This window comes from Diospyros lotus, chromosome 5 (genome assembly GCF_014633365.1).
Source record: "Diospyros lotus cultivar Yz01 chromosome 5, ASM1463336v1, whole genome shotgun sequence".
In the NCBI taxonomy this organism is placed as follows: Eukaryota; Viridiplantae; Streptophyta; class Magnoliopsida; order Ericales; family Ebenaceae; genus Diospyros; species Diospyros lotus.
In genome coordinates, this window is record NC_068342.1 from 37,551,014 (window position 1) to 37,574,406 (window position 23,393).

General features: G+C 33.9%; 2 protein-coding genes across 4 annotated transcripts; both read left to right on the forward strand.

Moving 5' to 3' along the window:
• Nucleotides 1-2,574: 2,574 nt before the first annotated feature.
• LOC127801023 (protein DMR6-LIKE OXYGENASE 2-like) lies at nt 2,575-4,063 on the forward strand. 2 transcript variants are annotated; one of them, XM_052335795.1, is made up of 2 exons: nt 2,575-3,142; nt 3,229-4,063. In XM_052335795.1, exons 1-2 carry the CDS (start codon nt 2,691-2,693, stop codon nt 3,830-3,832), a joined length of 1,056 nt encoding a protein of 351 aa, XP_052191755.1. In that variant the 5' UTR covers nt 2,575-2,690; the 3' UTR covers nt 3,833-4,063. The 2 variants fall into 2 exon arrangements, with proteins under 2 accessions (XP_052191755.1, XP_052191756.1); XM_052335796.1 differs by having other exon boundaries at nt 3,244-4,063.
• Nucleotides 4,064-10,269: 6,206 nt separating this feature from the next.
• Nucleotides 10,270-11,689, forward strand: LOC127801022 (protein DMR6-LIKE OXYGENASE 2-like). 2 transcript variants are annotated; one of them, XM_052335793.1, is made up of 2 exons: nt 10,270-10,778; nt 10,865-11,689. In XM_052335793.1, exons 1-2 carry the CDS (start codon nt 10,327-10,329, stop codon nt 11,475-11,477), a joined length of 1,065 nt encoding a protein of 354 aa, XP_052191753.1. In that variant the 5' UTR covers nt 10,270-10,326; the 3' UTR covers nt 11,478-11,689. The 2 variants fall into 2 exon arrangements, with proteins under 2 accessions (XP_052191753.1, XP_052191754.1); XM_052335794.1 differs by having other exon boundaries at nt 10,280-10,778; nt 10,880-11,664.
• Nucleotides 11,690-23,393: the final 11,704 nt, after the last annotated feature.

Here is a 23,393-nt window from a genome sequence, read left to right on the forward strand (position 1 = left end):
CCCCACGCCTCCTAGACCACCCTAGGCCACTCCCTGACGGTCCTGAGCTATCAAATGGCCGGATTTTCCGGCCAAATCTATGGCCAAATCGGCCATGCTTGTACAACTTTCTAAAAATTGCACTTTGGCCCTTTGAAATTTCTCTTTTGCATTTTGGCCCTTACCCTCAAGCCCCTGATCTCTCTAGCACCATCACTAAGACCCTCAAGATTATTACTTCTCATTTCTCCCTTGAAATTTTTGAAAATTTATCGTTTTGACCTCCCTCGGGCATTTTTAAAAAATTACACTTAAGCCCGATTGATTGATTTGACCTCAAACCCATTCGATCCTACCTGAAACCACTTAAGGGTTGTTCTACGCATCGAATACTAGTCCTTGACACTCTCCGTTGACTTTTTGGACATCGCTTATAACAATTCGGTAATACGAGCTTATTGGCAGCTGTATTTTTGCTGTACCGAAAATTCTTCCCGATCTCATTTCTTTTTTCACTAAAAATCATAATTTAAATCACTTGTCGTTTCTATACAATTTTCCTTGTCCATCTAGGATTCGGGGTACTCCCTCCGACTAATTTGGTCGTCTAAAGCTGTATTAGTGTATCCTATAGTCTTATTTTTTCCACAATTCCATTTATGCCCTTTATCAAATATCATTTTTGTCCTCAAATTACTCTTGGGTATTACATTTCTTCTTGAAACCTCTTAAAGGTTGTTTCCTATATTTAATATAGCCCTACTTGGGGTCCCGTTGACTTCTCGGGAATCCGTTACCATCTTATTTCAGAATACTTGATACTGATATACTATTTTCTTTAGACATCTAAGCCCTAGGGTACTCTCTGCAGCTGATTTGGTGATTTATTTTTCTATAAAATCCACTTTTCAGTATCCTAAGCTCCTCGAAATTACGTGGCAACCTTATGCCAATACAAAATATTACAGCCCCCATCGTTTCCTCCATTGGTTATCACCCTTATTTGCTTCAACTATTCCTCTGTCGCCGGTCGTTCGTCGCCCCATCGATCGCTACCTGTCGCTATCCCCACCCTTATCTTCTTCGTCCATGCTTTTCCTCCACACTGCCATTGTTTGTGTGTATGTGTATATATATATATAAAACACATAATAATATATATTGTTGTTATATATAACATATATAATATACATATAACAATATTGTATTAATATATTTTTAATAATTATGTATAATTTATTAATATCTGTAAAATTTTACATCATTCAACAATATGTTTATTTTCATCTTTTTATCAAGTTGTAATAACTTATCAGCTCTTTCAAACCAAACATATAACTATTAACTGATAGTTTAAAAGTATATTTATCTAAACACGTTATCAACTAAAACGCTACCCAACTTAAATGCTATATAAACAGCTTAAACACTACATAGCTTTAAAGCTCCAAAAATAAAAACCTAGCCAAACAAATCCTAAAACTATATATATTGATGGGTATGAATATCCCTACCAAAGGCGGAAGCGACATGTGGGTCAGTGCTCGAGTGACATGTGCTTTTTCTATTATATAGTCGCAAATAAGTCAATTCGTTTTTGAGGAATTCAATATTCAACTCGATAAAAACTCGTTTGGACTATTTCTTAAGATAAACAAGTTGAGTTTGAGCTTGACTTTAAAACTTGATTTGTAATTAAGTTTTAAATATAACTCAACTCGTTAAATCTCGTGAACATATTCTATTAAAGACCCGTGAGTATGTTCAATTAAAGGTTCGTGAACATACTCAATTAGAAGTACACAAATAACTCGTGAATAGACTAGTTTATAATACATTAATAAATTTATTCGTCACAAAAATCTTAAATCACATGGAATTTAAATATAATATATCAATTTTTTATATTCTTACTTAAAAATTTTAAAAATAAAATAATGCAAAAAAATAGAAAGATAGAATAGTTCTCAAGCTTCAAAAATGAAAATAAAAATTTTAAAAAATAAAACATATTACATCTTTTAAAACAAAAATTATATATCTGGATAAAAATTATTTAAAATTATGTATATGGTAATGTACTTGTAGTTGTCCCATCCAAAGAATTTTATCACCTTAAGGTCAATTTAAATCACTTCTAGCGTATGCATATAATAAGCTTATTGTTGGCGCCGTAAACATCTTAGCCACAAACTTTGAATAAACATCAAGGTAATACAACAATACTATATATAAAACGGCTACAATTCCAAAGTGTAAACAAGTTCCAATCTTCCATCTTTTATGAACAAAGACTCAAAAGTAGTTCATATTATCTTGGGATGTTAGAACAGTCAATGCATGGGGCATCCACTGTTCTTGGGATTTTAATTAGAACAGTCGATGGGACATACGGGAATGTATACGTATGAGCTGACATCAATGAAAGAGCTAAACACGAAATTTAATACTTCCTGTGACTACTGGCCGTTAAAGATAATTATGGGGATTTTACACTTTTATGAACAAGAAAATTGTCAGGAAACCTTAAACATGCAAGACACGTCCAGGTTCAAAGAACACAAACCTCTATATATACGTATATTAGCCGTCCCCAGTCCCCACTGCCGCTAATAATTAAGCTTCATCATTTCATATCCAACGAAGTAATCCGCCATTCATATACATTGGGGTTTAATTACAAGCTTTATTAGGATTAATTTGCAGCAGCCATGGGAGATGTGGATCCGGCTTTCATCCAACCAGCCCAACACAGGCCCAAGCTGTCCTTCACTGAAGCCCACGGCATCCCACTCATCGACCTCAACAGCAGCAGTTACGCCGCCATGGGAGATCTGGTGGCGGAGATTGGGGCCGCCTGCAAGAACTGGGGGTTCTTCCAGGTGATCAACCATGGGGTGCCGCCGGAGACGCGCCGGAAGCTGGAGGAGGCGGCTAGGAGGTTCTTCGCACAGCCGCCGGAGGAGAAGAGGAAGGTGAAGAGAGACGAGGTGAATCCGCAGGGTTACTATGACACTGAGCAAACCAAGAATGTCCGCGACTGGAAGGAGGTGCTTGATCTCACTGTCAAGAACCCTACTATTCTTCCGGCTTCGCTTGATCCCGCCGACGGAGAGCTCCTGCAGCTGGTTAACAGATGGCCAGAGAATCTTCCCGAGTTGAGGTAACGTTCAAATTGTCTTGAAAATGAATTTAATTTAAAACATATTAGGGATAACAAGAACAGCCATGGATGACTAACAAGAACAGGCCATTGGTCACCAGGGAGGCGTTTGAAGAATATGCGGGCGAACTGGAGAAACTGTCCCACAAGCTACTCCGACTCATCTCACTTAGCCTGGGCTTGCAGGAGAATCGCCTGAGCGGCTTCTTCAACGACCACACGAGCTTCATCCGGCTGAACCACTACCCGCCTTGCCCAATCCCCCACCTGGCTCTGGGCGTCGGCAGCCACAAGGACAGCAGCGCCTTGACCGTCCTCGCCCAGGACGAAGTCGGAGGGCTGGAAGTGAAGCGCAAGGCCGACGGCGAGTGGGTCCGAGTCCGGCCAACCCCCGAGGCTTTCATCATCAACGTGGGCAGCATCACTCAGGTGTGGAGCAACGACGAGTACAAGAGTGTGGAGCACAGAGTGATTGTGAATTCGGAGAAGGAGAGGTTTTCGATTCCGTTCTTCTTCAATCCCGACCACAGTGTGATGGTGGAGCCATTGAAGGAGCTTGTGACGGAGCAAAGCCCCGCGAAGTACAGGCCCTACAACTGGGGTAAGTTCCATGCCAACAGGAAGCTCAGTAACTTCAAGAATCTTGGCGTCGACAACATCCAAATCGATGATTTCAGGCTCCAGGAGTGATCTTCTTGAACCATGAAATTCAACCGTTACAAAATAATGTGTGTGTGTGTTTGAATAATGCTTTGTCATGGAAGCAGCAGCCATTGCAGATCCGTGTTGATCACAGTATGTACTATGTATGAACATATATATATATATATATATAGTGGTTTGACAATATTAGACATGTATACTGGTAATGGCGTAATGCTAATTATGTTTCAATAAATATATCCTATGTTTTGCTTCAAACACTAATCATCATGGGTGTGTGTGAAATCTTGTTAATGTATCCAAAGTTTTAAAATCTGAGTCCACAATCCCAGTCCTTATTTATATAAGTTGAAGAAATGGAATTGGGTTGATGGACTTGAAGTCGCCTGGGCTGTTTCTTTAACTGATATAGGCCCAATAACTAAAACTAGGCCCAATCAATATGGTCTGCACTCACGAAATATTGATTTTCAGATTTTTTTTTTATGTATAAGAAATTATATAAAAAAAAAATAATCACACTAAAGGGCATCAAAAAGTTAAAATCCACAACCTTAAATTTTGGTACTACTTGAAAGCACTATAAATTAAACCTCATCTCCTATAAATTAAATTTTGAATTTAAAGCGAGTGTCAATAATGAAGTGTCACTAATCCAATTGTTTTTTTTTAATATATATGGGTAATACATATATTTATATATATTAAAATAGAAAATTTTCCCTGGTTGAAATTCAATAACTTCCATAAACTTGTTCAAAAATATGCACCAAATTCAAAGAAAAAAATAGGTCTAATCACTTGATTTATCCTGAATTTTTCGTTAATTTTTAATTTAATTTAATTTTAAGAATTATTTCAATTTATACTTAATTTTTTAAATTAATTGCAATTATATCCTAATATGTTCTGACATATGACACAACTAATATAATAAGATGAGTTGACACGCTAATATATCTTAATACTGATTCATCATGCCAACTCATTTAAAACTTGAATATCGCAGTGCTTGAAATTCAAAATCATGATTTCTTTAGGTTAAAGATAAAGTGATATAAAGTGATGAATTATATCCTATATATATATTAAATACATACATATACATCTACATATATACATCCACGGAGAGGCGACCATGGGCAATGGAAGTGGTGGACGACGGATGATGGAGGTTGGAGGTCACTATAAAAAATTCAGCTTTTAGCGATAGAAAGATTCGTCGCTAAAACTAAAATTTCGTCAATAAATTATTTAGCGATAGATTTAGTGATGAACCAATTCCATTGCTAAAATTGGTGTCGCTAAATTTTAGCGACAAATGGTTTCAGTAATGGGGAATTTTTCTGTCGCTAATCAGTGATGGGATTGTTCGGTTGCTGATTCAAAAAAATAAATAAAAAAATTTAAATGTAAGTAAAATAATAATAATAATAAAAATATATAAATTAAAATTTGAATGTAAATTTTTATATTTATTTAATATAAATATATAAATAAATTCTTGGTAATTAATAATTTATTTTAATTAATTGAATAGAAATAAAAAATTATCTATATAATCATTAATTTAGAGACAAAAATAAATATTAAAATATTTTAAATTTAAATTCATATAAATATATAAGATAACAAAAATAAATATAAAATTCAACTCAATTATGTCAATTAATAAATTATAAATATTCTGTTACAATTAACAATCATCACTACTGGAATCTATATTTTGTTCATCACCCTCGTTGCCCTCATTACTTAAATCTAATTACTTTTTAAATCTTCATAATAAAAATAATTTATAGTTTATTTCTTAATTATTGAAGTTTATAAATATTATTTTTTATTACACTTTATACATACATAGTTTTAAATTTTTTCTCAAACAAATAATTTTTTTTATTAAAATTTATAATATTATTTTTGTATTTATAATTTTAAAACTTATATTTAACAAATAAATAACTCACCAACAATATTTATAACATTATATTTATACTTCTAATTTTAAAATACAAATGAGAACTAATTAAAATAATAAGCTTTTTATTTAAAATCATTATAATATATTTAATAAATACTACTTAAAAACAATTTTTACAAATCAATTTATATTCATTTTATTTTTTATATATAATTAATATTTCATTAAAAAACAAATTGACATAATAATTTTTTATTTCTAGTTTACCCATTTTATAATGATTTATCATTTAAATCATCAATAATATATACACAATACACAATAATATATACAGAATATACAACTATATAAATATAAAATAAATAATAATATACATGCAATAAATATAAATAATAGAGAAATTAAAATTAATAGTTAATCATTAAAAAGTAACTAACAGAGATATTAATCAAGTAACAGCTAATTATTATAAATTAACAGCTAAAAATGATATGTTGATGCTATTTTATTTGTTTAACATATCAGTTAAAACAAAACAATCTATAACTAACATAAATATTTTTTATTTAAAAAATATTCAAAGATGTATTTAAAAATAAAAATAATAAAATATTACCTTATCAATTTTGACGATACTCGTATCTTCTAAATGAAATCTTTACAACAAAAATTATTAGATAGAATTTTGAGAATGGGACAAAGAGTACAAATTAAGGGGTAAGGGGAAGAGAGAGAGTGCAAATAGGGGGGGGGGGGGATTTATAAGGTAGGGGGATTTAAAAAGGGAGAGGGAGACATCCTAAGGAATTTTTCTCCCTTATTTATTTTAAAATTTTTAAAAAATACATTTCAAATATTTGAAAAAACTTATAAAATATAAATAATATATATTTATAAATTAAAAAAGGCAAGAGGAAGGGAGGGAGGGGGGGATTAGTGGGGATGGGGAAGGGGTTAGCGATGGGCATCTACCCGTCGTTAAACTTCCTTCCCATCCCCCATATTTTTTTTCTTATTTATTTTAAAATTTTTTAAAAAAATTATAAAATATAAATATTTTTAAAAAATTATAAAGTATAAATAATATATATACAAAAAATTTTAAATTTTTTTAAATAATATATAGTTTTAAATTCAAAAAGACAAAGAGAGTGAGAGGAAAATTGGTGGGGAACAAAAATAACAACGAGCATCTATTTGGGAGATTGGGGTTTAGACCTGATTTTGGGCTCTCGGGGTATTATAGAGATAGGAAAGGGTTTCTTAGATAGAGAAAGAGGAAAAGTGATGATGATGTTGTGTTGTATGTAATAATATATGTATGTATGTTAAATAATATATTCATAATATATATATTTAATCGCAAACTTTTAATCAGGCTGCTCACAAGCCTCTAATCAAATTAGCTCACGGGCTAACGAGCCGAGACTCAAGTTTTAAATTTAGGCTCAAGCTCAGCTCTTTTACTTAATTAATGAACGAACTCAAATGAGTTTTTTTCGAGCTGAATACCAAGACAAGTCTGAATGACTCGACTCATTTACAGTCCTAGGGGCTAGGGTTCCAACTTAGATTCATCTCTTGGGTTGTTACATTCGCTACTAAGCTGATGAATTTGAGACTTCTATGGTTGAATTGTAGCACAAGATTTATGGCGACTCGAAAGCGGTTTCTGATAATGGATTTAAGGAGTTGAGATAGAGATTTTGCCTTGGTGTCCAATGTGCTTCCAACTGGAAGGGTCCAACCCAGTCCACCCTAGAGAATTCAGCATGCTTTCATTGCGTCGCTTTGTCTCTAAACTGAAGAAAATGCAATTTTGGGTTTCAAAGTGCATCATTTTAGAGTTTTGAATGGATTTGTTTGATGAGTCAACATTAAGACACATTAGCAGAGGCATATGTTAGAGCAAATTAAGATACAATTACAACCAATATTAAAGTATTTGCCATAAATTGAAGCAATTCTCAACATAGAATTAAATTGAAATTTGATGAAAAATTCACGATAAATCAAATATTTAGATTAGATATGATGTATTAGTTTTCGTTTTAAAATAATATATATATATATTAAATCTAAAATTTTGCCCTGGTTGAAATTCAAGAACTTCCATGGAGAACTTCCTATGGCCGCTTCCCAGGCCATGGAGAATTTTCCCGATAAAATTTCCGTGGCTATGTTCATCACTGCCCTGATGCCTGGCCCAACCCTTAACATTTCCACCCTTTTCCAAGAGGTACGGATCCTGGATCTACCATGGCGTCTAAATGGGTTATTTACAGCTATGTATATCTAATTTGAATTTGAGGAGAGTTATATGATACTTTGATTTTCTTTCATCATAGTCATTCAAGAGACAAGAGTCTGTGCTAGACTGCCGGTACATCTACGGCGATGGACCCAACTGGCCGGCGACCAACTTCCTTTTTGGGCCATTGTATCTGGCAAGAGAAAGTGTACCATCTTAGCCAAGTTGAGGTTGGTTGAAATGCTAACAAATATATACAGATAATGCTTCAATTGAATTTATTAACGGCAATGAGGTGCTGCTGACCAACACCGTCGTTGTCGTCGATGATGGCGGAAAGGCCGCTAGGCGGCTTCGGATGAGAGGGCATGCCACTGCCTAGAATAAAATAAATTATGTATACGGTAATCTTAAGGTCAGTTTGAGTCATTTGAGTGTCATTTTTAGACCAAACATGTTCGTAATAAGGTTCTAATCATCACTTCTAGCGTATTCATACAATAACCTTATTGTTCGTGTCATAATTTTTTTAGTGTAATCATTTAAACATTTAAACTCTTCGTTGTTTTAATTGAACTTATGAAATTATATATTTTCGAGTCAATTGAACACCTTAGCAATGTGACAATTGAGGCATAAGTAACACATGTTTGTAGAAGAGTGGCACGATCGAGTAAAAACTTGCTTGCTAGGCTAATGGGAGAGAGCTACATCACATGTTGCAGAAGACTGTAAAAATTTGAGAGAAATTTTTCTCTATTCAACGTCTCCTCTCTTTTTAGCTTATCCTTTCTCTTTTTGGCAGTATCTCCTCAACTCCTTTCCATTAAGCATCTATTCAACTCTCTCCATCTCTTCGAATGTGTCTTCTTCGGCGTCTCCTCTTTCATTTTAGTGGTGTCTTCTCAACTCTCTCTGACTGCATCTCTTCGACAATTCCTTAGCTCCATTTCTCTCTCTGACGACTAGAACGACTTCTCCCCATCCTCTATACTTGTCACTTCCGCTGCCTCATTACTGGCTACTTCTTGTCCAAACACATTGCCCAGCTAGCCTCGTTGCCAACGACCATCTCCACCAATCCCTCACCCCTTATTTGTCCTAACCCATTTCTTCTCCATCCTTTGCATCTCAATCGTCGTCGACCACAGAAAGAAGAAACTGTGGCAGAGATGATGGTTGACAAGAAAGGGTTTCTTGGAGATAAGTTGCATTGAATAAAGGGATAATTTGTGTATTTCAACGATCGTGTATTGCAAGATCAAACTCAAATTTGACGAGATATGCAATTAACTTAAAAATGCATGGCCTAGTGTTGTAATAAAAAATAATGCAAAGTTCGAGTAACCACAAAAAAGAAAAAACATAAAATTATAGAGATAAAAATATGACCTTGGCCTATTCTAATAGCATGACAATAGCTAGATGTCATCTAACACAAGTTATATCTAAATTACAAAAACAAAGTTAAAATTAGTGAATGAATGAAACATCAAACGGCATAAATTGCGCTTGGAATTGAGTTACAAGCAAAATTGGGGTAAAATACAATAGCCGCAACATTTGCCAACTATTAAACACCTAGAATGAAACTTAAGTCTAGACACGTTATAACACTTAAACTTAACTTCATAAATTATTAACGTTGTATTTAATGGTTTTCAATGTGACGTGTCTAATTTTCATATTCTAATTTTGTCTTCTCTAAAATTATTGATACAAATTGAAATTTCTCCCATGCCTCAATACAATTAGATTATATATTCATATTTGATAAAACAAATATTATCTCAATCCCTATTGCGTTAACGTAATATCTTAACAAGAAGCTTTGTATATAAACATCAAGCTAATAATACAACAAGACTATGTATAAAACGGCTACAATTCCAAAGTGTAAGCAAATTCCAATCTTTCATCTTTTATGAACAAAGACTCAAAAGTACATCTTATTTTAAGATCATCATTGTTCTTGAGATTTTAGAACCGTCGATGGGACATAAATTTGATACTTCCTGTGACTACTGGCTGTTAAAGATAATTATGGGGATTTTACACTTTTTATTAATTAGTTGATAATTCATGATGTTTAACAAATATTCCTTGCAAATGAAAGCAAACAAATGAAGTCCGATGTGGTGGATGACAGCAACCACAAGAATAGGCAAGAAACAGTCCAGGTTCAATGAACACAAATTAACCCCTATATATCTATTTATATTAGCCGTCCCTGGTCCCCATTGACTCTAATAATTAAGCTTCATCATTTCATATCCAACAAAGTAATCCGCCATTCATATACATTGGGGGTTTAATTACAAGCTTTATTAGGATTAATCTGCAGCAGCCATGGGAGATGTGGATCCGGCTTTCATCCAACCAGCCCAACACAGGCCCAAGCTGTCCTTCACTGAAGCCCACGGCATCCCACTCATCGACCTCGACAGCAGCAGTTACGCCGCCATGGGAGATCTGGTGGCGGAGATTGGGGCCGCCTGCAAGAACTGGGGGTTCTTCCAGGTGATCAACCATGGGGTGCCGCCGGAGACGCGCCGGAAGCTGGAGGAGGCGGCTAGGAGGTTCTTCGCACAGCCGCCGGAGGAGAAGAGGAAGGTGAAGAGAGACGAGGTGAATCCGCAGGGTTACTATGACACTGAGCAAACCAAGAATGTCCGCGACTGGAAGGAGGTGCTTGATCTCACTGTCAAGAACCCTACTATTCTTCCGGCTTCGCTTGATCCCGCCGACGGAGAGCTCCTGCAGCTGGTTAACAGATGGCCAGAGAATCTTCCCGAGTTGAGGTAACGTTCAAATTGTCTTGAAAATGAATTTAATTTAAAACATATTAGGGATAACAAGAACAGCCATGGATGACTAACAAGAACAGGCCATTGGTCACCAGGGAGGCGTTTGAAGAATATGCGGGCGAACTGGAGAAACTGTCCCACAAGCTACTCCGACTCATCTCACTTAGCCTGGGCTTGCAGGAGAATCGCCTGAGCGGCTTCTTCAACGACCACACGAGCTTCATCCGGCTGAACCACTACCCGCCTTGCCCAATCCCCCACCTGGCTCTGGGCGTCGGCAGCCACAAGGACAGCAGCGCCTTGACCGTCCTCGCCCAGGACGAAGTCGGAGGGCTGGAAGTGAAGCGCAAGGCCGACGGCGAGTGGGTCCGAGTCCGGCCGACCCCCGAGGCTTTCATCATCAACGTGGGCAGCATCACTCAGGTGTGGAGCAACGACGAGTACAAGAGTGTGGAGCACAGAGTGATTGTGAATTCGGAGAAGGAGAGGTTTTCGATTCCGTTCTTATTCAATCCCGACCACAGTGTGATGGTGGAGCCATTGAAGGAGCTTGTGACGGAGCAAAGCCCCGCGAAGTACAGGCCCTACAACTGGGGTAAGTTCCATGCCAACAGGAAGCTCAGTAACTTCAAGAATCTTGGCGTCGACAACATCCAAATCGATGATTTCAGGCTCCAGGAGTCATCTTCTTGAACCACGAAATTCAACCGTTACAAAAGAATGTGTGTGTGTGTGTGTTTGAATAATGCTTTGTCATGGAAGCAGCAGCCATTGCAGATCCTAGTTGAGATCACAGTATGTACTATGTATGAACATATATATATATATATCTATAGTGGTTTGACAATATTAGACATGTATTCTGGTAATGGCGTAATGCTAATTATGTTTCAATAAATATATCCTATGTTTTGCTTCAAATACTAATCATCATGGGCGTATGTGAAATTCTCTTTGTAGTAGCGATCCTTATATATTATATTAACAATCGAAATATGATCTAAAAAAAAAATCTTTATTTCATAGTGTTTCTTCTTATACCTATGATTTCCATTAGACCCATAAATAATATGTTGGAAGACTCCTTTAACACTTCCAACATCAATAAACTGATTGTTTCGTTCTTGTATCTTCTAAAAAGAAAGAAGATATCTAAGAGTTGTTTCTTAAATCTAAAAAAAAGTACTTGGGTTCTCCTAATAACTAACAAGTGTAACACACTTGAATCTAAATGGGGTTCGCTATGGCGGTGGAGGAACTGGATTGAAAAAAAAAGAATTCTAGTTGTAAGATATCTAGTGAAATCGTCGCTGGAATTGAGATCTTATTCAAATAGAAGAATTAATTTATATATAAATAATATACTAAATAAAAAAATAATATATAAATTAATATTTATACCAAATAAAATATATATATATATAATATTTTTAGACTCCAACTCAATGTTAAACTAGTAAAAAAAATGATTCACGATTTATATGTTAGAGAAATAATTTTGGAAGTAAATAATTCTAAATATTTGATAGAAAATATCTTCAAAATCAAACAAATTTTGTAATTAACTTGTTGGTCCCTTAGGATATGACCACTCAAGAAGTGGTGAATTGAGTGATTAAAATTTTTCTTAATTTTAATAAATATTATTGATTAATAATTTTATTAAAAAATATATATTTGATAAATATAATAAATTATATTTTAGATTAATAATAAATATAAGTCACAGATATAATAAAAAAAATACAATGAGGCATAATACAATTTATAGTGGTTCAGTGTTTTTACAAACCTAGTCCACTCTCCAAAGGTCTAACCATCCTTGAGGTTCCATGAAAATAATTTCATCAAAGTTTCTACACTAACTCACATTGGAAACTAGATGCACACCTAGATTACAACGAGTGCTAGACAACCACTACACCAAGGTTTTTTTCTTAGGTTACATTGGAAACTAGATTCACATAGATTTTAATGGTTCTAGAAAACCTATACAATTCACAATAGTAATTTAAATGTTACAAATAATTTATCCACACTTGGACACAAATAAGCAATTAAGAATAAATTATACGAGACAATAATATTTAAATAAATAAATAAACTTGTAACCTCAAATAAAGAAGTTTGAATTTGTCGTAGAAGACTTGAAGAACTTTTCTCCTCTTGCCCAATGATTTTTCGGTGAATGTGCAATAATATTTCGAGAGCCTTGGATGCTTTGTTTGAGAGTGTTTGAGAGTTTTCAGGTGCTTTGAATATGCAATGAAAGTACTTGTATACTCAAAAAATGAGTTTGAGGGGGTATTTATAAGTATTTTATCCACTAAAAAAAGAGTTAATATGAAATTTGAAATTCAAAAAATGTTTAGATTTTCTCAAATAATAAGAAAATATGTCTCATCTTTAATTCAAAATAAATTTACTTTTTGCATGAGAAATCAAGATTTGAAAATTTAAATATAACTTTTTGAGATTAAATGATTAAAACAAGAAAACATGTCTAAAAGCAATCTCCTTTAATTCAAAATAAATTTACTTTTTGTATACATAAGAGAAAACATGTCTAAAAATAATTATTTTTTAATTCAAAATTTGAAAATTCAAATATAAGTTTTTGAGACATAAATGATTAAAATAATAAAATATGTTCAAAAATAATTCTCTTTTAATTTAAAATAAATTTATTTTTTGCATGAATAAGAAAAAAATATTTATATCATAAAAATATTTTTGTTAATCATCAAAACTTAATTAATATGAGCAAGTTGACTCAATATAAGTTTAAGTTTCTTTGTACTAATAATTTTTGTATAGACTAACAACGATCGAGTGCCTTCTATGATATCCAAATATGCAAATATATGTTTGTATCCAGATGTGTTTTGTAACGACTCGTTAAGGGGTCTAGGCATTTTCAGATATTTTATTATGGGCTCAAAATTTTTGCTTTAATTAATTGAGCATTGAAAATATTTTTTTTTATTTAGGGAATAAAGTGTAAGTGGAAATAAGAATTTGATAGCCCATCCAAATGGAATTCAAAAATGTGGGATAAGTTCAAATGAATTGGGCCATTGAGATGTGTTTAGAATTTTAATTATATTATGAATGAGTCTAGGTGTTTTATTACTTGATGGCAATTTAATGGCATTCTAAATGTGGGTCTAAATATTTTAAAATTTGATGATAAATCTCTTTGATGGCATATAAATAATTTTAGATTTGCATAATTTTATTTTGTGGTTCATATAATCGTGAAAATACGTATATGGGTATAATTTTTAATAAATTGGGGAATAATGAAATGGGACTTAGTTAATTAGTTAATGAGTCCATGGGTTTATCAGGTGGGCTATGTAACAGTTGGGTTGGGTTTGGATCCAATGGTAAAGGAATTTAAATTTTTATGCGAATAAGAAAAAGAAAAAATTAAAATAAAAATAGGTGTAAGTTGCCAATAGTGCCCTTGGTATTTCTTTTGACCACTATAAATGTGAGGGGCAATAAGGTAATTCGATGGGGATGCAGCATGCAAGCCTGCAACCCTCTTATTTTTCCCTCTGTTGCGCTTGAAGCTTTACTCTTCCATGTAACCTACCAATGTCCAGCTTTCCATCTGCCATCTCTCATTCTTCATTTGCATCTTCTTATTCAATATTTTTTTTCATAGTCCATCATCTTCTTCTCCCATTGTCTGTTGCATTTGGAGCTTCAATGGAGGATTCTTCATCAGGCAAGTTCTTCTCCTCACACCTCTCTTTTATGTTCATTTCGTTCTTCCATTTGAGAGTTCTTGAGTATGCATTTAGGTGATTAGTTGAACTAATCATCTTCTTCATTCTCTGTAAATTTATTGTTCATATATATATATATATACATATATACCCCCAGTTATATTCCCTTCTAACCTAGCTTTGAATCACTCCAAATTGTCATTATTTCCATTGGGATTGTTTTCCCCAATCTTCTTTCGAAATGGTGTAGCCCATAGGTATTGCTTGTGTTATATATATATATATGTATAAATCGTCGTCTCCGTAAACAAGTTGCTGAATCGTTTCTCAGTCATCCGAATAGAAAATGGCTTATCCGAATGAGTCTTGGGAAGCCATGTGAGTAACATCCGGACGAGTGTGTGTCTCATCCAGATATATATCAACCCATTCGAATATTACCCTCCAAAGATAGGCATATCTAGATAGTTCGCTATGGCATCAACTTCAAGCCAATTTTTGACCTCTATAAAGCCCGATTATTTGAAAACTTAAAACACAAAAGTTGTATATCTTTCTCTTAGATTTTCATATCATCTTGAATCATCTCAATCGGAGTTCAGATGAGAGAGATATTCCAAGAATACCAAACACTATTGAACTGTATATTTACATTCGAATATAACGCAATAGCAACAAACTTCAAGCCAAATTTAGACCTCCATTAAACCAGAATCTTTGAAAACTCAAAACATAAAAGTTGTAGATCTTCTTCTTTTATTTCCATATCATCTTGAATCATCTCAATTGAAGTTTGAACGAGAAAGTTATACCCAAAATATGAAACCTTATCGAAGCTGAATTTCTGAAACATGTTGCATCCGGATGTCTTAGCCCATATCTAGATATCCATTCAGATGCGCTACTGTAGCATCCGGATATCACTCATATTCTTAATTTCTAACATCCGGATGTATCACCCCATATTTGGATATCATTCTCAATCACTTCCAGAGACATTCGAATACACCTCCAACCATCCGGATATCACTCAATGCTCATCCAACATATCTGAATAGGCCATAACCCATCCGAATACACTTTCCCATATTTGAATATATATGCTAAAATCTGAATATCCTATTTAATTTTCCAAAATACATATCAATGTCAATTTAGCATAATTATTAAATGAATCATTGAAGATTATTATGATGGGAAAAATAGCATATTAAATCTATATTACTCCTCAAATGGTGAATCAAGATTTAACTTTAAATAACATCTCTCAAAATTATTTATGTGTTATAATTTACATCTTAATTGTGATAAATGTTATGAAGTAAGATATGTTGAATTATTTGATGATGGTAAAATACCCGATGTGGGTAGATGGTGTTGAAAGTATGAATATTGAGAAACAAGAATTTAAATATATGTGGTTGGAAAATGCATACATGATGCATACATGTACATGTTACATATATATATGTTTTGCGCACCTATTATTTTGCCCGGAGAGAGAAAAGGTACCCTAGAGCACCTGGCGCGGGACGAGGTGGTCATAGCTCGGCAGGTTGGCTCCATATTTATTGTGAGATTTTATGGAACTCATCCACTTTTGCATGCATCGATTTATGGCTTGGGAGTCGAAAAAATTGATATTAATAATGAAATAATGCACTCTTACATGTATTTATTGATGGCTTGCGTGCCTGTGAGAATTGATAATGATATTGGAATTTTATGCGTATTTGCATAGTGATACATGGTGACATGATATATTAAGTTCAATTGATAAAATTCATGAATTATGAATCTTGTATATAATTGTGGAGTCCTTGATTACTCTTCTTGGTGTCATCATATTCTTGGATTCTATATACTATTCATTGTTTCTCGAACTTGCTGAGTCTTGTGGCTCACTTGGTCTTCTTTGGCATTCTAAGTAAAGGAAAGTTTGTTATTAGGGGCGAGTCCAGTAGGACTACAGTCCAAGGATACTGGTGTACGGAGACACGTCCTAACTTTAAAGATCCTAGCTAGTGATTTGGTGAGGTTATAGTTGATGTGAATTTATTATGTTTATTGGCATGTGAGACTCTTATTATTTTGTATGGCTACCGAGCCCAAAGTTATGAGATACTGTAAATGTAATAGAGCTTTAATTTAAATTTTCGTTACTAGAAATGAAATGAGTTGTCATTTGAGATCAATTTTGTCCTATATTATCTCTGTAATGACTTTCCTTCGAATATCCTATGCTGAACAAGAATATTCGGAAGCGGGCCTTACATGTTTTCTTCTTTGTATCTTATATCTGGATATGTTTTACTTGAATTTGTCTTATATCCGGATATGGGCTTTCTTGTTTGTCTTGTATTTGAATGTAGACGGAATATCCTGTTATTACATTAGCGGTGAAAAATTCAGTCCGTACTTGATTTTAATTTGTAATTTTATTTTTTTATTAATTTTGTAACATAACGATGGAATATTTTGCTATTAATTTTGAATTTAATTTGAATTTTTATAAATTCTACATTTATATATGAAAATTTTCTTTATCAAATGAGATTTTAAATTTAATTTAACTATTTTATGAATTTCACATTTTAGCAACGGAATAATTCGGCCTTTAAAATTTATAATTTAATTTTTAATTTTAATGACAAATTTTGTTTTGTCACTAAATAATTTTAAATTAAATTTTAATTTAAAAGATTTAAATTTTAATTTAAATTTTTTCTCATTTATTGATGGAATTATTCCGTTGTTAAAAGATTTTAATTTTAATTAATTTTTTTAACATTTAGTGACGAAATTATTCCGTTACTAAATTATCTTAAATTAAGATTTAATTTTATTTTTCTTTTATCGATGGAATTATTCTGTAGCTAAAATATTTTAATTTTAATTTTTTTCCATTTAGTGACGCTAACAAAATTTAAATTAAGTTTTAATTTTAATTTCTTTTAGCGACAGAATTATTCCGTCGCTAAATTATTTTCAATTAAGTTTTAATTTTATTTTCTTTTAGCGATGGAATAATTTCGTCGCTAAATTAACAAATTTAATAAAATTTTAAAATAATAATTATATTTTAAAATTAAATCATGAAAATTATTTAGCGACAGATGTATCTATTGCTAATTTTCAAAAATATTAAAAATTATTTAGCGACTAGTCTTTCTGTCACTAAATAATTTAGCGACAGAATATACCATCATTAATCCATTGTAAAAATCTAGTGACGGCTATTCCGTCGCTAACTTGTGACTAAATTCTATCGCTAAAAAGTGTTTTTCTTGTAGTGGGTGACAGACGACGATTGATGGAGGAGGAAGCGGTGGACGCGGACGGTGGAGGCTGGGGACAACGGGCAACGGTGACGATGATGGGTCTGCAAGTGGTGACCAGTTGCAACTGTGAAGTTGAAGACAATGGCTGACTGCGACGGAGGAGCTGAAGGCAATGACCGTAGCTGAAGGGAGGCAGTGATGGTGAAAACAATAAGCTGTGTAGATAAAAACAAGTGGATAGATTGGAATTTCAAAAGTTGTGTGAGGGCAAATGTGTCTTTTGGTTGGTCAACGCAATAAGTCCCTAGCAGCGTTTTTGGAAAAGTTAGGGGAGAAAGCTTTTGTCAAATGCTGGTAAATTAGCTTTTAAGCTGAATAGCGTTTAAGCTATTGGTGCTTGTCAAACACTTTAAAAAATAAGCCACACAGCTTAAAAGCAATCAAATCGCTTAACCAAATAGGCCCTAGGTCAAACCATTGCTGTTGGAAACATGTCGAACCCTCATCTAGCGTTTTCTTCAATCAACAAGCAAGCTTGTTACCAGAAATCTTATCATCCATTTTCTAAGAACTCACCAACAATTCCTCCTAATCCAGGTTCTATACATATACAAACTAATGTTAAAAGTTGAGTCCATTGGTAAAAGGGATAAATACCTTCTCACCCACTATTATAACAAATAGGTTCTATGAGATCATCGTTAGCTACAAAAACATCACCGTCTACAGCCTCTTCCAGTATCAACACAATCTTAGCTCCGACGAATGTTGCCTCTACATGAAGTAGTTGCAGCAACTATCAAACAACTTATGTGGGGTTAGTAAGGTTGCAATTGAGTTGAGTCAAGCTTCAATAAGCTCTGCTTAGGCTCGACATACCTGAACTCAGGCTCAAGCTCGAGTCGAGCTTGAAATCTTGGCTCTGGCTTAAGCTCAGTTAACATAAATTGAGCTCAGGCTTGGCTCGGGCTTTGCTCATCAATTCGGTTGACGAGTCAAGCTCGAGTTCACCACCACTAAGAAAAGATAAAGAGCCACGACACTCAGGAAAGGAAGGGGTGTGCAGCGGCGATGACAGTCGGCTGAGATGGAGGATACATCAGCAGTGGGCAACGAGAGGTGAGATGGCGAGAGAAAGACGATGAAGAGAAGAAGAACAAGAAAATGGACAGTTGGAGTTGGAAAATAAGAACAATAGGAAGTGAAAGGAAAAAAAGATGAGAGATAGGAAGAGGAAAATGGTTTCTTGGGGAGAGAGATAGAGAAAATGGGTAGAGATTGTAACATCCCGCATCGAACGATAGGAAGGACCGGATCAACTTATCCTACTGGGGTTACAAGAACTTTCTAGGGGTCACCCATCCTTGAGCTAACCTAGCTCAAGCATGCTTAACCTAGGAGTTCTTTATCCATATTCAATCCAAAATGTATCCAACTGGTACTGTTTCCTTCCGTACTACCCTCGATATATATACTAGATTCTCTAAAATCCTTTCTTAGACCTGACATTGGGCTCTTGGGGTATTACATTCTCCTCCTCTTAAACACATGGCATTCTCGTCATGTGACTTTATAACTGGTCTTAGATCTTCTCCCCCATCCAGTGTCCCCAGTCCAGTACCCCCAGCTTTTGGCTTGTTCATGATCCCAACACACGGCCTAGGTTGCTTTGATACCATCTATAACATCCCATATCAAGCGATAGGAATGATCAGATCAACTTACCCTGATGGGCCTACATAAACTTCCCAAGTGTCACCTATCATTGAGATACCTTAGTTCAAACATACTTAACTTGGGAGTTCTTTATCCACATTTAGCCTAAAAGGTATTCAGCTGGTGTGTTGTTTCCTTTCTTACTATCCTCGATATATATACTACATTCTCTAGAGTTCTTTCTTAGATCTGACCTTGGGCTTTCAGGGTATTACAGAGATAGGAAAGGGTTTCTTGGGTGGAGAAAGAGGAAAAATGATGATGATGTTGTGATATGTATGTATGTTAAATAATATATTCATAATATATATATATATATATTTAATCTCAAACTTTTAATCAGGCTGCTCACAAGCCTTTAATCGAATCAGCTCATGAACTAACGAGCCGAGACTCAAATTTTAAATTTAGGCTCAAGCTCAACTTTTTTACCTAATTAATGAACGAACTCAAATGAGCTTTTTTCGAGCTGAACACCAAGCCAAGTCCGAACGACTCGACTCCTTTACAGTCTTAGGGACTAGGGTTCCAACTTAGATTCACCTCTTGGGTTATTACATTTGCTACCAAGCTGATGAATTTGAGACTTCTATGGTTGAATTGTAGCACAAGATTTATGGCGACACGAAAGCGGTTTCTAATAATGGATTTAAGGATCTGAGAGATTTTGCCTAGGTGTCTAACGTGCTTCCAACTGGAAGGGTCCAACCCGGTCCAACCCAATCCACCCTAGAGAATTCAGCATGCTTTCATTGCGTCGCTTTGTCTCTAAACTAAAGAAAATGCAATTTTGGGTTTCAAAGTGTGTCGTTTTAGAGTTTTGAATGGGTTTGTTTGATGGGTCAACATTAAGACACATTAGTAGAGGCATATGTTAGAGCAAATTAAGATACAATTGCGACCAATATTAAAGTATTCGCCATAAATTGAAGCAATTCTCAAAATAGAATTAAATTGAAATTTGATGAAAAATTCACGATAAATCAAATATTTAGATAAGATATGATGTATTAGTTTTTGTTTTAAAATAATATATATATATATATATATTAAATCTAAAATTTTGCCCCGGTTGAAATTCAAGAACTTCCATGGAGAACTTCTTATGGCCGCTTCCCAGGCCATGGAGAATTTTCCCGATAAAATTTCCGTGGCTATGTTCATCATTGCCCTGATGCCTGGCCCAACCCTTAACATTTCCACCCTTTTCCAAGAGGTACGGATCCTGGATCTACCATGGCGTCTAAATGGGTTATTTACAGCTATGTATATCTAATTTGAATTTGAGGAGAGTTATATGATACTTCGATTTTCTTTCATCACAGTCATTCAAGAGACGAGTCTGTGCTAGACTGCCGGTACATCTACGGCGATGGACCCAACTGGCCAGCGACCAACTTCCTTCTTGGGAAATTGTATCTGGCAAGAGAAAGTGTACCATCTTAGCCAAGTTGAGGTTGGTTTAAATGCTAACAAATATATATAGATAATGCCTCAATGGAATTTATTAACGGCAATGAGGTGCTGCTGACCAGCACCGTCGTTGTCGTCGATGATGGCGGAAAGGCCGCTAGGCGGCTTCGGATCAGAGGGCATGCCACTGCATAGAATAAAATAAATTATGTATACGGTAATCTTAAGGTCAGTTTGAGTCATTTGACTGTCATTTTTAGACCAAACATGTACGTAATAAGGTTCTAATCATCACTTCTAGCCCATGCATATAATAACCTTATTGTTTGTGTCATAATTTTTTTAGTGTAATCACTTAAACTTTTCATTGTTTTAATTGAACTTATAAAATTATACATTCTCGAGTTAATTGAACACCTTATCAATGTGACAACCGAGGCATAAGTAACACGTGCTTGTGGAAGAGTGGCACGAGTAAAAACTTGCTTGCTAGGCGAATGAGAGAGAGCTACATCACATGTTGCAGAAGATTGTAAAAATTTGATTTTTTTTTTCTCTATTCGACGTCTCCTCTCTTTTCGGCTTATCCTCTTTCTCTTTGGCAGTATCTCCTCAACTCCCTCTTTTCCTTCAGCATCTCCTCAACTCTCTTCATCTCTTCGACAATTCCTTAGCTCTGTTTCTCTTTCTGACAACTAGAATGGCTTCTCCCCATCCTCTGTACTTGTTGCTTTTGCTACCTCATCACTAGCTGCTTGTCCAAACACATTGCCCACCTAGCCTCGTTGCCAACGACCATCTCTACCAATCTCTCACCCTTTATTTGTCCTAACCCATTTTTTCTCCATTTTTTGCATTTCAATCGTCGTCGACCACAAAAAGAAGATACTGTGACAGAGATGGTGGTCGACAACAAGGGTTTCTTGGAGATAGGTTGCATAGAATAAAGGGATAATTTATGTATTTCAGCAGGCGTGTATTGCAAGATCAAACTCAAATTTGACGAGATATGCAATTAACTTAAAAATGCATGGCCTAGTGTTGTAATAAAAAATAATGCAAAGTTCGAGTAACCACAAAAAAGAAAAAACATAAAATTATAGAAATAAAAATATGACCTTGGCCTATTCTAATAGCATGACAAGAGCTAGATGTCATCTAACACAAGTTATATCTAAATTACAAAAACAAAGTTAAAATTAGTGAATGAATGAAACATCAACGGCATAAATTGCGCTTGGAATTGAGTTACAAGCAAAATTGGGGTAAAATACAATAGCCGCAACATTTGCCAACTATTAAACACCTAGAATGAAACTTAAGTCTAGACACGTTATAACACTTAAACTTAACTTCATAAATTATTAACGTTGTATTTAATGGTTTTCAATGTGACGTGTCTAATTTTCATATTCTAATTTTGTCTTCTCTAAAATTATTGATACAAATTGAAATTTCTCCCATGCCTCAATACAATTAGATTATATATTCATATTTGATAAAACAAATATTATCTCAATCCCTATTGCGTTAACGTAATATCTTAACAAGAAGCTTTGTATATAAACATCAAGCTAATAATACAACAAGACTATGTATAAAACGGCTACAATTCCAAAGTGTAAGCAAATTCCAATCTTTCATCTTTTATGAACAAAGACTCAAAAAGTACATATATTATTTTAAGTGGAAATTATAAAAATTAACCCCCTCATAAATACAAAATTCGTTTTTATCCCATTTTTTACAAAAAAACGTTTTTACCCCCTCCAAACAAATAGTTGCAAAAAATAGTCACTTTACCACTTTGAACCATAACCTTTAACTTTTCAACAATCCACTTTTATTAAAAATTAAGAATAAAGACAAAGATAGGGAATTCCCAAACTACCCTCAATACAAAAAAAAAAATAAAAAGGTTAAATTTCTATTTAACCCCCACAACAAACCCAATAAACCTCCACCTTTTTTTAATTATTAAATATATATGTATTATTACATATAAATAAAATTAATTAACTAATAATAATTAAAAAATTAAATATATATGTATTATTAAATATATAATTGAAAAATTGTTATTCAATGATTATTATTTAATTTTTAAATTGTAATAATAATTGCAAATCATAATTATAATAATAAATTTTTAACTATTAAATTATTATTATTTTCTAGTAATTACTATTATTTTTTAATTATTATTTTTTTTAATATTTTAATAACTGGTTCGGTTTCGAACACATGTTCGGTTCCCCCTAAAAAAATAATTTACTACTAAATACATTTTTCTAATAATTATTATTTTTTAAATTTTTAATGCTAATGGAACACACTAATTCAAAAAAAATAAAAAATAATTAAAAAAAATCATTTTTGAGCTTTGTGGACCACAAAACTCGATGGCGAACTTTGTGGCCCACAAAGCTCGATTTTTTTTTTTTTGCAATAAGATATTTTCA